General features: G+C 35.7%; 1 protein-coding gene across 13 annotated transcripts in view; it reads right to left on the minus strand.

Moving 5' to 3' along the window:
* Nipped-A (Transcription-associated protein Nipped-A) overlaps window positions 1-14691 on the minus strand; it is a 128521-nt gene that overhangs the window by 80073 nt on the left and 33757 nt on the right. For 8 of the 13 annotated variants that reach the window (XM_081976119.1, XM_081976120.1, XM_081976117.1 and 5 more), the window contains exons 6-16: window positions 13079-13361; window positions 11984-12134; window positions 11788-11931; window positions 9028-9204; window positions 8831-8968; window positions 8548-8780; window positions 8227-8494; window positions 3664-3825; window positions 3440-3604; window positions 3142-3388; window positions 385-617 (exon numbers count right to left, since the gene is read on the minus strand). In XM_081976119.1, coding sequence (XP_081832245.1) covers window positions 385-617; window positions 3142-3388; window positions 3440-3604; window positions 3664-3825; window positions 8227-8494; window positions 8548-8780; window positions 8831-8968; window positions 9028-9204; window positions 11788-11931; window positions 11984-12134; window positions 13079-13361 — 2201 coding nt within the window. The remainder of the gene's footprint in view (window positions 1-384; window positions 618-3141; window positions 3389-3439; window positions 3605-3663; window positions 3826-8226; window positions 8495-8547; window positions 8781-8830; window positions 8969-9027; window positions 9205-11787; window positions 11932-11983; window positions 12135-13078; window positions 13362-14691) is intronic. The other 5 variants (XM_081976127.1, XM_081976126.1, XM_081976125.1 and 2 more) reach the window with 1 other exon arrangement.

The following is a 14691-nucleotide window of genomic DNA, read 5'->3' on the forward strand; positions in this document are numbered from 1 at the left end:
ATTTAAACTGAGCAGCAGACGATATCTACTTCCGGTTAAATCGTTGCACGCACATTTTCTTATTAAAAAATGTTTTTTTAGACTTTCCAGTCCAGTGGTAATTCAGAAAATTAGTGGGTATTGTTAGGTTACGTTAGTTATTGGGAATTATTAGGAATTACTGGGCATTACAAGAAATTAGTGGACAAAATTGTACTCAGCACCCCTCGATGGAAACGTAGATTGATTCACAAATTGTCAATTTAATGCTATAAAAATCACTAGGAATTTCCAGTTATAATTTGGTATTAAATTGTCCATTTAAAAATCGTAGTTTACAGATTAATCGACTGGGTAAACAGTGAAAAATCAAAGTAGATCCGAAAAGTAACGAGAAAAACTTACCAGACCAATGTGTCCAGGTTTACACAACTCTCGTTCCTCGTGTCCCATAATAACGGCCAAAGCGTCGACCAGAACCAACGGGTCCAAGTCAATCTGCTTGTTCGGTTCGGGCGTATACGCGAAAGCGCCACACTGCTGCGCCACTGCCACCATCGTGTAATGACGCACCAGTAATACGAAAGTTTGCATCGCAGGTTGACGCAGTTCCTTGATTGCAGCACCAATAATCATGCCTGAAAGTTCGATCAGTAATACGGAATAATATTGTTTTATGTAACAGAGACAAGTGAAGTTTGTATAGCGTACAGTACAATTCAATCCTGCAAAACCTTCAGGGATGCGATTTTCGACGAGGGAGCCATACTCTCCTTCCACAGAATAGGGCATGACTCTATCAGTGTTTTGACATATGGTCACATTCTGTCAACCTTTCTCTCGAGGCGAGTGTGATCGGCCTGATCTGGAGGGGTATTCTTGAAATGAGGGGAGTTATCAAGAGAAAAGTTTGCAGAATGTGACAGAGACCTGTTATTGCCAGGTTTTTCTGTCCATTTTAAACAATTTTCTAAGGTTTAGGACACTTGTAGAGGTCTCTGACAATTTTTAAGACGTTTTCAATAGTATTTATAAACATCTGTCCATTTTAACCAATTTTTTAAAGGTTTAGGACACTTGTAGAGTTCTCTGACAATTTTTAGGACGTTTTCAGTAGTATTTAGAGGCAACTGTCCATGTTAACCACTTTTTCTAAGGTTTAGGACAATTGTAGAGTCCTCTGACAATTTTTAGGACGTTTTCAATAGTATTTAGAGGCGTTTGTCCATTTTAAACGATTTTCTAAGGTTTAGGACACTTGTAGAGTTCTCTGACAATTTTTAGGACGTTTTCAATAGTATTTATAAACATCTGTCCATTTTAACCAATTTTTAAAGGTTTAGGACACTTGTAGAGTTCTCTGACAATTTTTAGAACGTTTTCAATAGTATTTAGAGGCGTTTGTCCATTTTAAACAATTTTCTAAGGTTTAGGACACTTGTAGAGTTCTCTAACAATTTTTAGGACGTTTTCAATAGTATTTATAAACGTCTGTCCATTTTAACCAATTTTTTAAAGGTTTAGGACACTTGTAGAGTTCTCTGACAATTTTTAGGACGTTTTCAGTAGTATTTAGAGGCGACTGTCCATGTTAACCACTTTTTCTAAGGTTTAGGACAATTGTAGAGTCCTCTGACAATTTTTAGGACGTTTTCAATAGTATTTAGAGGCGTTTGTCCATTTTAAACAATTTTCTAAGGTTTAGGACACTTGTAGAGTTCTCTGACAATTTTTAGGACGTTTTAAATGGTATTTATAAACATCTGTCCATTTTAAACAAATTTTCTAACGTTTAGGACACTTGTAGAGTTCTATGGCAATTTTAGGATGTTTTCAGTAGTATTTAGAGGTATCTGTCCATTTTAAACAATTTTCTAAGGTTTAGGACACTTGTAGAGTTCTCTGACAATTTTTAGGACGTTTTAAATGGTATTTATAAACATCTGTCCATTTTAAACAAATTTTCTAACGTTTAGGACACTTGTAGAGTTCTATGGCAATTTTAGGATGTTTTCAGTAGTATTTAGAGGTATCTGTCCATTTTGAACAATTTTTCCAAGGTTTAGGACACTTGTAGAGTCCTCTGGCAATTTTTAGGACGTTTTCAATAGCATTTATAAACATATGTCCATTTTAAACAAATTTTCTAATGTCTAGGACACTTGTAGAGTTCTCTAACAATTTTAGGACGTTTTCAATAGTATTTAGAGACGTCTGTCCATTTTAACCAATTTTTCTAAAGTTCGACACTTGTAGAGTCCTCTGACAATATTTAGGACGTTTTCAATAATATTTAGAGGCGTCTGTCCATTTTAAACAATTTTTCTAAGGTTTAGGACACTTGTAGAGTCCTCTGACAATTTTTAGGACGTTTTCAATAGTATTTATAAACGTCTGACCATTCTAAACAATTTTCTGAGGTTTAGGACACTTGCAGAGTCCTCTAACAATTGTTAGGACGTTTTTAATAATATTTAGAGGCGTCTGTCCATTTTAAACAATTTTCTATGGTTTAGGCCTCTTGAAAAAGACTTTGACAATATCTAGAAGGTTTTCGATAGTGTTTAGAAGCCTCTGGCCATTATAACCAATTTTTCTAAAGTTTGGGACACTTGAAAAGGCTTCTGATCATTTTAAACATTTTTTAGGAAGTTCTAGATAGTATTTAGAAACTTTTCACTATAATAAATGGATTTTCTACCGTTTAGGACACTGGTAGAAGCTTGGGGCCATTTTAAACGCCTTTTCTAATAGTTACGACACTTGTAGAGTCTTCTGACAATTTTTAGGAGGTTTCTGATAGTATTTAGAGGGTCTTCTGGCCATTTACAAGAAGTGCTACATCTCGTTGAGAACTTCCTTCCCTCGTTCCACGAACACTCCTCCTGGGCCCTAATTCTTGAAATGAGGACAGTTACCAAGAGAAAAGTTTGCAGAATGTGACAGAGACCTGTTATTGCCAGCTTTTTCTGTCACATTCTATCAAACCTTCACTTGAGAGTCCTGCTCCCTGCTTTCAAGAATTAGGGACTATAACTCATGGACTATAACTTTCTTATTTCAAAATCAATCATTTCAGTCAATGATGAGATAAGGATAAGAGCAAATGTAACCAATCACCCTGTACACAAAAACCAAATTAAGAGAGAGAAAGACATTTACCAGTTAAAGCCATCTGATGAGTGTCCCTGGCCAATTTATGTATGGAAATATAGTTTGATCCCTTAATATTCCGGATCGTGGCGGGATCCTGAAAACTGGGATGCAAGAACAGGTTAATCAAGGTCTGTTTGCTGTCTCCTAGATCTCTGGACGCGGTCAGATAGCAATTAATCACCTCCCAGGCTTGTTTACGATAGAACGGATCGGTGACGCTTTGCTTTAGCGCGTTGAATGCGGTCTCCATTACCTAAAATTTCCTAAATAGTAATGCAACCCGATAAAGTGAACGGGAACCGACTTGTGCAACTGGAAATTCGACGTTCTGTTGATAGTGATCGAACTTGGCCAAAATGGCGGGGGGATCAAAGTCGGAGGATACGTACTCTAGACGTTGCGGTTCGATCATCATTTTACGATTGCCGCCTCCAAATTTGCCGAGAACCTTAAAAGCCACCTGAGCCAGCTATCAAACAATCTTACATTAAAAAAAAAACACAAAAACTCAAAAATCGGTCAGATTACTTGATCATTGCTCCTCAAGGACTTCCACAAAGCCTGCATCAATTCAGCTCTAACAGGCTGAATGTGCTCGTAAAGAAAATCATGCTGTAAATTGTCTACGCATAGTTCTAGCGTCCTTAAACCTTGGCTGATCAAAGTGTGTGATCCGTTCAATGCGGAAACCTACATTAACGCACATATTATTTAATTGATTAATTATTACATATGAAATATGGTTGTGTAAACTTGTTTCTATTTCTGTCCAGGCATAACGAATTTATTAGCAATTGAAGTTTAAACGCAAACCAAAACGACAAATTTCGGTCTAGGTGACGTCACGAAGCACGTTTCAGTTCAGTCGCGTTTAGCGCTTGTGATTAATAAATATTAATTCTTCATTTGCTTGTTTCTCAATTATGATGAAGGGAAAATGGTTATGTTAATACTAAATGGTGTCAAAGTACACAAGTTCCACAAAACTGAACAACTGCGATTTTTCCCCGGTTTAGAGGGACTTCTGGTCATTTTAAACGATCTTTCTAAGATTTAAGACACTTGTAGAGTCCTCTGACAATTTTTAGGACGTTTTCAATAATATTTAGAGGCGTCTGTCCATTTTAAACAATTTTTCTCAGGTTTAGGACACTTGTAGAGTTCTCTGGCAATTTTAGAACGTTTTCTATAGTATTTAGAGGCGTCTGTCCATGTTAACCACTTTTTCTAAGGTTTAGGACACTTGTAGCGTCCTCTGACAAATTTTAGGTCGTTTTCAATAGTATTTAGAGGCGTCTGTCCATTTTAAACAATTTTTCTCAGGTTTAGGACACTTGTAGAGTTCTCTGGCAATTTTAGAACGTTTTCTATAGTATTTAGAGGCGTCTGTCCATGTTAACCACTTTTTCTAAGGTTTAGGACACTTGTAGCGTCCTCTGACAAATTTTAGGTCGTTTTCAATAGTATTTAGAAGCGTCTGTCCATTTTGAACAATTTTCTAAGGTTTAGGACACTTGTACAGTCCTCTGATACTTTTTAGGACGTTTTCAGTAGTATTTAGAGGCGTCTGCCCATTTAAACCCCTTTTTCACACAAATTTTAGGTCGTTTTTAATAGTATTTAGAAACGTCTGACCATTTTGAACAATTTTCTAAGGTTTAGGACACTTGTACAGTCCTCTGATACTTTTTAGGACGTTTTCAGTAGTATTTAGAGGCGTCTGCCCATTTAAACCCCTTTTTCACACAAATTTTAGGTCGTTTTTAATAGTATTTAGAAACGTCTGACCATTTTGAACAATTTTCTAAGGTTTAGGACACTTGTACAGTCCTCTGATACTTTTTAGGACGTTTTCAGTAGTATTTAGAGGCGTCTGCCCATTTAAACCCCTTTTTCACACAAATTTTAGGTCGTTTTCAATAATATTTAGAAGTGTCTGTCCATTTTGAACAACTTTCTAAGATTTAGGACACTTGTGCAGTCCTCTGACAATTTTTAGGACGTTTTCAGTAGTATTTAGAGGCGTCTGCCCATTTACACTTCTTTTTCCAACGTTTAGAACACTTATAGAGTCATCAGGCAATTTTTAGGACGTTTTCAATAGTATTTATAAACATCTGTCCATTTTAATCAAATTTTCTAACGTTTAGGACACTTGTAGAGTTCTCTGGCAATTTTAGGACGTTTTCAATAGTATTTAGAGGCGTCTGTCCATTTTAAACAATTTTTCTAAGGTTTAGGACACTTGTAGAGTCCTCTGACAATTTTTAGGACGTTTTCAATAATATTTAGAGGCGTCTGTCCATTTTAAACAATTTTTCTCAGGTTTAGGACACTTGTAGAGTTCTCTGGCAATTTTAGAACGTTTTCTATAGTATTTGGAGGCGTCTGTCCATGTTAACCACTTTTTCTAAGGTTTAGGACACTTGTAGCGTCCTCTGACAAATTTTAGGTCGTTTTCAATAGTATTCAGAAACGTCTGACCATTTTGAACAATTTTCTAAGGTTTAGGACACTTGTACAGTCCTCTGATACTTTTTAGGACGTTTTCAGTAGTATTTAGAGGCGTCTGCCCATTTAAACCCCTTTTTCACACAAATTTTAGGTCGTTTTCAATAATATTTAGAAGTGTCTGTCCATTTTGAACAACTTTCTAAGATTTAGGACACTTGTGCAGTCCTCTGACAATTTTTAGGACGTTTTCAGTAGTATTTAGAGGCGTCTGCCCATTTACACTTCTTTTTCCAACGTTTAGAACACTTATAGAGTCATCAGGCAATTTTTAGGACATTTTCAATAGTATTTATAAACATCTGTCCATTTTAATCAAATTTTCTAACGTTTAGGACACTTGTAGAGTTCTCTGGCAATTTTAGGACGTTTTCAATAGTATTTAGAGGCGTCTGTCCATTTTAAACAATTTTTCTAAGGTTTAGGACACTTGTAGAGTCCTCTGACAATTTTTAGGACGTTTTCAATAATATTTAGAGGCGTCTGTCCATTTTAAACAATTTTTCTCAGGTTTAAGGACACTTGTAGAGTTCTCTGGCAATTTTAGAACGTTTTCTATAGTATTTAGAGGCATCTGTCCATGTTAACCACTTTTTCTAAGGTTTAGGACACTTGTAGCGTCCTCTGACAAATTTTAGGTCGTTTTCAATAGTATTTAGAAGCGTCTGTCCATTTTGAACAATTTTCTAAGGTTTAGGACACTTGTGCAGTCCTCTGATACTTTTTAGGACGTTTTCAGTAGTATTTAGAGGCGTCTGCCCATTTAAACCCCTTTTTCACACAAATTTTAGGTCGTTTTCAATAATATTTAGAAGTGTCTGTCCATTTTGAACAACTTTCTAAGATTTAGGACACTTGTGCAGTCCTCTGACAATTTTTAGGACGTTTTCAGTAGTATTTAGAGGCGTCTGCCCATTTACACTTCTTTTTCCAACGTTTAGAACACTTATAGAGTCATCAGGCAATTTTTAGGACGTTTTCAATAGTATTTATAAACATCTGTCCATTTTAATCAAATTTTCTAACGTTTAGGACACTTGTAGAGTTCTCTGGCAATTTTAGGACGTTTTCAATAGTATTTAGAGGCGTCTGTCCATTTTAAACAATTTTTCTAAGGTTTAGGACACTTGTAGAGTCCTCTGACAATTTTTAGGACGTTTTTAATAATATTTAGAGGCGTTTGTCCATTTTACACATTTTCTAAGGTTTAGGACACTTGTAGAGTCCTCTGACAATTTTTAGGACGTTTTCAATAGTATTTATAAACATCTGACCATTCTAAACAATTTTCTAAGGTTTAGGACACTTGTAGAGTTTTCTGGCAATTTTAGAACTTTTTCAATAGTATTTAGAAGCGTCTGTCCATTTTGAACAATTTTTCTAAGGTTTAGGACACTTGTACAGTCCTCTGATAATTTGTAGGACGTTTTCAGTAGTATTTAGAGGCGTCTGCCCATTTAAACCCCTTTTTCCAAGGTTTAGGACACTTGTAGAGTCCTATGGCAATTTTTAGGACGTTTTCAATAGCATTTATAAACATATGTCCATTTTAAACAAATTTTCTAACGTTAAGGACACTTGTAGAGTTCTCTGGCAATTTTAGGACGTTTTCAATAGTATTTAGAGACGTCTGTCCATTTTAACCAATTTTTCTAAAGTTCAAGACACTTGTAGAGTCCTCTGACAATATTTAGGACGTTTTCAATAGTATTTATAAACATCTGACCATTCTAAACAATTTTCTAAGGTTTAGGACACTTGTAGAGTCCTCTAACAATATTTAGGTCGTTTTCAATAATATTTAGAGGCGTCTGTCCATTTTAAACAATTTTTCTCAGGTTTAAGGCCTCTTGAAAAAGACTTTGACAATATCTAGAAGGTTTTCGATAGTGTTTAGAAGCCTCTGGCCATTATAACCGATTTGTCTAAAGTTTGGGACACTTGAAAAGGCCTCTGATTATTTTAAACATTTTTTAGGAAGTTCTAGATAGCATTTAGAAACTTTTGACTATAATAAATGGATTTTCTACCGTTTAGGACACTTGTAGAGTCTTCTGACAATTTTTAGGAGGTTTCGGATAGTATTTAGAGGGTCTTCTGGCCATTTACAAGAAGTGCTACATCTTGTTGAGAACGTATTAATAAAATTAAAAAAATTAGTATCAGTATAATCAGGACTGAAAATCTCCCTGTTTTAAGTTTTTTCCTCAAATTTTTTCAAAACAATTCGTTTCTGGGTTAAAGTCATGCTCAAAAATACCCCTATTTGAAAATTAGTAAAGTGACTTAAGTTAGGATTGATTTACTTCGAAAATCTACAAAATACAGAGAACTTTGTGGTCTTAAATTGGCAAGAATCAACAACAGCAATTTTGAACGATTCTACCGTTATAAGACACGGTCGAGTAGGAATTCTAGGCGACGAGACGTGCCTCGTGACGTAGGAGCCGTTTTTGCTTGACGTAATTTTTAGGTAGAAGGCTTTTAGTCCTGTTTTCAGTAATAAATAACGTTTTTTTTGCAAATTGGCTATTGGCACGTTTCTAAACTAAAAAAAAATAAATTTATTGCAAAACTTACCAAGGGATCCATCAGCATGGGCAAATAAGGCAGTAAAGAGCTTAACCTTACTGGAACGGTAAGGCAAAGTTCCACAAAAAGATCCTTCATATCCTGCTTGTGTAAACCGCTTTGTAGGCGGTTTAGCCCTTCCAACAGTTGCGGTAAAAGAGGCAAAAACTCCTGATAAAGCAAGTCATGACTACCTCCGCCTATTGACCGAAAGAGCGCGCGCAATAAAAGGAAATAGTTGTGCGGTTTGGCAGCCAACATTGCGTACTCCATCGACCTGAAAATGCCACAATAACCACCACAACCAATATGGATTAGAAGCAAACCCACTTATTGACAATTTGATGTAAATGCGGCCGCAACATGTTCTCGTTCTCTTGCGGAAAGAGCGACACGCTACCGAACACAAGTTTAAAAAGTTTCAGGTACAAATTGCTTCGTTCGATGTTGGTGCCCATTTCCTCCATGCGTTCCAACAAGTACTCCACCAGTATCGTGGCAAATATGGGACTGGTGGATGGATTGGCTAGTAAAGTGTTGGGGATGGTTTGCAATGCCAGGTTCTGCAAAACCAGTTTGTCCAGTAACAGTTTTGTGACTTGAACCACTTTACCTTATGTACTCGCTCCACTAAGTATTCAATACAACTGGAAAACACTTCTTGGAACGTTAACGGGTTCATCATGGAAAATATACTGGTGAAATGTTCCAGCACTTCTTTTTCCTCTTTGGTTTTCAAGTTTTGCATCACCTACATTATTATGCAATCAATTGCAACGTTATCGCTTCGAGTTGAGATTAAATAAATACCTTGGAAACTGGACCTAGATTGAGCATGTACACGTCCAAAGCCTTTAAAGCCCATTTCACGAGCCGCACGTAAATTAACGTTTCGTGAGGTTGGAAGATTCGAGCCTGGGCTAAAGTCTGGCCGGTTGCAGTTTTACGACTGACGCACACCCACGTGATTGTTTTCACTCCACAAATCTACATTTTTGAACATAAATAATTATTTGTGCCAGTAAAGAGTAAAGTGATACTTTTTTCTAGTGATGGGTAAATTACCGGTAAAGTAAATAATGTATTTCTCCCTGACTGTACCAAAATTTTGTGGTATTTTTCAAGGTAATGGATAGGAAAGTTAATGAGGATTCTAAAAATGTGCTTAAAACAGTCATTTTTTCACTCCAAGTGGGTTTGACAAGTGATTTTGTCCCTGACTATCCTTTCAAACTGTGTTTCTGTCAGTTCAAACTTTGATACCGCTTTTCTCCCTGTCTGCATCAAATTTTGTAGTGATTTTCAGGTTAATGAGGAGGAAATTTAATGAGGATTCCAAAAATGTGCTTAAAACAGTCATTTTCTCATTCCAAGTGGATTTTACAGGCGATTTTGTCCCTGACTGTCTTTTCAAACTGTGTTTCTGGCAGTTCAAACTTAAACACCGCTTTTCTCACTGATTCTACTGATTTTTTTAGGTTATTGGATAAGAAATTTAATGAGAAATCCAAAAATGTACTTAAAACAGTCATTTTCTCACTCCAAGTGGGTTTTACAGGCGATTTTGTCGCTGACTGTCCTTTTAAATTGTATTTCTGGCAGTTCAAATTTTGATACCGCTTTTCTCCCTGTCCGCATCAAATTTTGTAGTGATTTTCAGGTTATTGAGGAGGAAATTTAATGAGGATTCCAAAAAAGTAACTAAAACAGTCATTTTCTCACTCCAAGTGAACTTTACAGGCGATTTTGTGCCTGTCTATCCTTTCAAACTGTGTTTCTGGCAGTTCAAACTTTGATACCGCTTTTCTCCCTGTCTGCATCAAATTTTGTAGTGATTTTCAGGTTATTGAGCAGGAAATTTAATGAGGATTCCAAAAATGTATTTAAAACAGTATTTTTCTCACTTCAAGTGGGTTTGACAGGCAGTTTTGTCCCTGACTATCCTGTCAAACTGTGTTTCTGGCAGTTCAAACTTTGATACAGCTTTTCTCCCTGTTTGCATCAAATTTTGTAGTGATTTTCAGCTTATTGAACAGGAAATTTCATGAGGATTCCAAAAATGTGCTTGAAACAGTCATTTTTTCACTCCAGGTGGGTTTGACAGGCGATTTTGTGCCTGTCTATCCTTTCAAACTGTGTTTCTGGCAGTTCAAACTTTGATACCGCTTTTCTCCCTGTTTGCATCAAATTTTGTAGTGATTTTCAGCTTATTGAACAGGAAATTTCATGAGGATTCCAAAAATGTGCTTGAAACAGTCATTTTCTTACTCCAAGTGGGTTTTACAGACAATTTTGTCCCTGACTGTTCTTTTAAACTGCGTTTCTGGCAGTACAAACTTTGATACCGCTTTTCTCCCAGTCTGCATCAAATTTTGTAGTGATTTTCAGGTTATTGAGGAGGAAATTTAATGAGGATTCCAAAAATGTGCTTAAAACAGTCATTTTCCCACTCCAAGTAAGTTTGACAGGCGATTTTATCCCTGACTATCCTTTCAAACTGTGTTTCTAGCAGTTCTAGCAGTTCTTTTAAACTGCGTTTCTGGCAGTACAAACTTTGATACCGCTTTTCTCCCTGTCTGCATCAAATTTTTTAGTGATTTTCTGGTTATTAAGCAGGAAATTTAATGAGGATTCCAAAAATGTACTTAAAACAGTCATTTTCTCTCTCCAAGTGGATTTTACAGGCGATTTTGTCTCTGACAATCCTTTCAAACTGTGTTTCTGACAGTTCAAACTTTGATACAGCTTTTCTCCCTGTCTGCATCAAATTTTGTAGTAATTTTCAGGTTATTGAGCAGGAAATTAAATGAGGATTCCAAAAATGTACTTAAAACAGTCATTTTTTCACTCCAAGTGGGTTTGACAAGCAATTTTGTCTCTGACTATCAAACTGTGCTCAAAAGTTACAAAAATCAAGGTTTAGACAAGTTTTCTTGCAGTATTCGATACAAAACGCTTTTTTCAAATTTATGACAGTTAATTTGACAGTGGTCACGTGACTACCTAGCTAAATTATCTTCCAAATATGATATCTGTCACTAATGTCAAAATTCGTCTAGAATTTGCAAGAATTACAGTTAAAATGACTGTTTTAAGTACATTTTTGGAATCATCATTACATTTCCTATACAATAACATGGAAAAACACTACAAAACCTGGTAGTCAAGGAGAAAAGCGGTGTCAAAGTTTTAATTGCCAGAAACACAGTTTAAAAGGGTAGTCAGCGACAAAATCACCTGTAAAACCCACCTGGAGTGAGAAAATGAGTGTTTTAAGCACATTTTTGGAATCCTCATTAAATTTCCTATACAATAACCTGAAAAAACAGTACAAAATTTGGTATTCTGCTCTAATTGGCACGATTTTGCAGATAACCGCTTAAAACTGAAAGACATTTTGACAAATGTCACTCCACATCACATTTCTACCATAAGCTAGCTAGACAGTCGAAGACAATTTTCTAGCCGACATATTACAGAACTTTTTAATCATATCAGTGCCTACTTACTTTAAAAGACAAAACGCTTGATGACCTAAATTAAACTAGAACTACTGCACTTGATACTCACCAATGTTTTGACAATGCTTCTACATTCGGGAACACCGTAAGGAATCACGCTGTTATGCTGAATGCCCAACCTCGATTTAGTTTCTTTTTCCGTAGTCTGAGGCGGAATTAAACTGTCCAAAACGTCAACAGGTTCAGTCTTAACCTAAAAATGCATACATTTAACACAGTCAGTGGAAAGAGTGCCGGCAATTTACTTCAGGGGCGGTGGCAGTTCCTTGACCAGGCAAATCCTGCTTCTTCGTGTCCGACTTATTCATTAACCGAGCCAAATGAATTTTGGACACCGTTTTGAATTTAAGCACAAACACTTCGAGCATTCGCATCAACAGGTCCCTGCTCTCGTTACTGCAACAAATAATTCTCGACTAGCAAATTGTCCGGTTTACAAAACTTATTTTGCAGAGCACAAGATTGGTTTAAAAGTAACAGATTATTACTTAATAATAATAAAACAAAGGTTCTACTCTTTAGAACAAAACAATTTAAAATTGAAAAACCTGGAACACTAACTTTTGGACAATCAAATACAGAGCTCGTAGAACATACCAAATTTCTTGGAATTCACTTGGATGAATTCCTAAACTGGTCAAATCATATTTTAGAGTTAAACAAAAAGCTTAGTTCAGTTTGCTATGGCATACGAATCACTGCGAAATACATGAATGAAAGAACATTAAAAATCCTATATTACGCAAACTTTCAATCTGTGCTCAAGTATGGGATAATATTTTGGGGTTCTAATAGCTTAATGGAAAAAAGTTTTACAAAAACGAGCACTTAGAATAGTCAAGAAAATGGGATACAGGGAGAGCTGCAGGGGGGTTTTCAAAGCTAATGGCATTCTGACGGTGTGGGGACTATATATTTATGAATGTAGAGTTTTCTTTTTCAAAAACAAAAGTATGTTTGGCCTGGAGGTACATCATAGTTATAACACTCGAAGCGTAAATGTAAATTATCCGATACACAGATTAACTATAACCGAAAAAAATCCATATTATGCCTGTTTGAAGCTTTTTAATACATTACAAAATGATTTAAAATTGGAAAGAATTGAGAATCTTTTTAAAAGAAAGGTAAAACAGATGTTAATTAATTTAGAGCCATATTGTATCAGTGATTATGTAAGAGACTATTAGGTGTACGCTCATCTTAAAATGACGCTGTTTCTTTTTGTGTTTTCATGTATGTTTTTTGTAGTTACAGGAAATGTATTGTGACCATAATTAGAAACAAAGAAGACTAACTAACTAACTAATTCACAGCACCAACTGGATAATTATACAAACTACCTGTTTTCCGTTTCCGCTCTTTGTCGAATACAGTCGACTAAATTCAACAGCAACTTGCAGGACATGGTGTGGATAGTGGACAGTAGACTGTCGTCTTGCAAATTCCGTCCGAACAGATGAACTGACCGGATCAGTTCTGACATGGGCAGTTGTTGTCTAACGTGATGCACTAAATCGGCTAAAGTGGAGTACGCCAATGAGCGAAGAGCTTCTTGACTCGTCCAACCCCGACCCATAAGCATTCCCTCGTCGAATAACGTTTTGATGTGAGGTACAAACTCTGTAAATGCAAAATGAATGGTTTACTACGATATAGTCAGTAACCCAATTAAGTAATCAGTATTTTGGTCAATGCAACTGACAGAAAAACTTTATTAACTAAGCAAAGAGGAAGAAATAATCTGGAAATTGGCAACGTTGTCAAATATCAAGTCAGTCAAATAACTGAATTAAAATCTAAGTTTGACAACTGTCACTTTACCAATTCTAAATTCGGTTATTTTGACAGTTACAGGATAATCGGGTATATCAAATTGTAGCCACTAAAATCCGCATTTGACCACCCTGTATAGTTATATAGTGAAAAGGTCAGTGGAGTTTTGTATTCAAAAATACAGAGTGAACTGAATTGAAACCTAAATTAGACAGTTTTTACTTTACCAATTGAAAATTCGGTTATTTTGACAGTTACAGGGTAATGGGGTATATAAAATTGTAGTCACTAAAATTCGCATTTGACCACCCTGTATAATTATATAGTGGAAACATCTGTGGAGTTTTGTGTTCAAAAATACAGAGTGAACTGAATTGAAACCTAAATTAGACGGTTTTTACTTTACCAATTCAAAATTCGGTTATTTTGACAGTTACAGGGTAATCAAGTATATCAAATTGCAGCCACTAAAATTCGCATTTGACCACCCTGTATAGTTAAATAGTGGAAAGGTCAGTGGAGTTTTGTATTCAAAAATACAGAGTGAACTGAATTGAAACCTAAATTAGACAGTTTTTACTTTACCAATTGAAAATTCAGTTATTTTGATAGTTACAGGATATTTGGGTAAATCAAATTGTAGCCACTAAAATTCGCATTTGACCACCCTGTATAATTAAATAGTGGAAAGGTCAGTGGAGTTTTGTATTCAAAAATACGGAGTGAACTGAATTGAAACCTAAATTAGACAGTTTTTACTTTACCAATTGAAAATTCGGTTATTTGGACAGTTACAGGGTAATCGGGTAAATCAAATTGTAGCCACTAAAATTCGCATTTGACCACCCTGTATAGTTAAATAGTGGACACGTCAGTGGAGTTTTGTATTCAAAAATACGGAGTGAACTGAATTGAAACCTAAATTAGACAGTTTTTACTTTACCAATTTAAAATTCGGTTAATTTGACAGGTACAGGGTAATGGGGTATATCAAATTGTAGCCACTCAAATTCGCATTTGACCACCCTGTATAGTTCTATAGTGGAAACGTCAGTAGAGTTTTGTAATCAAAAATACAGAGTGAACTGAATTAAAACCTAAATTAGACAGTTTTTACTTTACCAATTGAAAATTCGGTTATTTTGACAGTTACAGGGTAATCGGGTATATCAAATTG

The sequence above is a fragment of the Ips typographus genome, linkage group LG3, assembly GCF_016097725.1.
Source record: "Ips typographus isolate SLU linkage group LG3, UJ_Ityp_2.0, whole genome shotgun sequence".
Classification (NCBI taxonomy): Eukaryota; Metazoa; Arthropoda; class Insecta; order Coleoptera; family Curculionidae; genus Ips; species Ips typographus.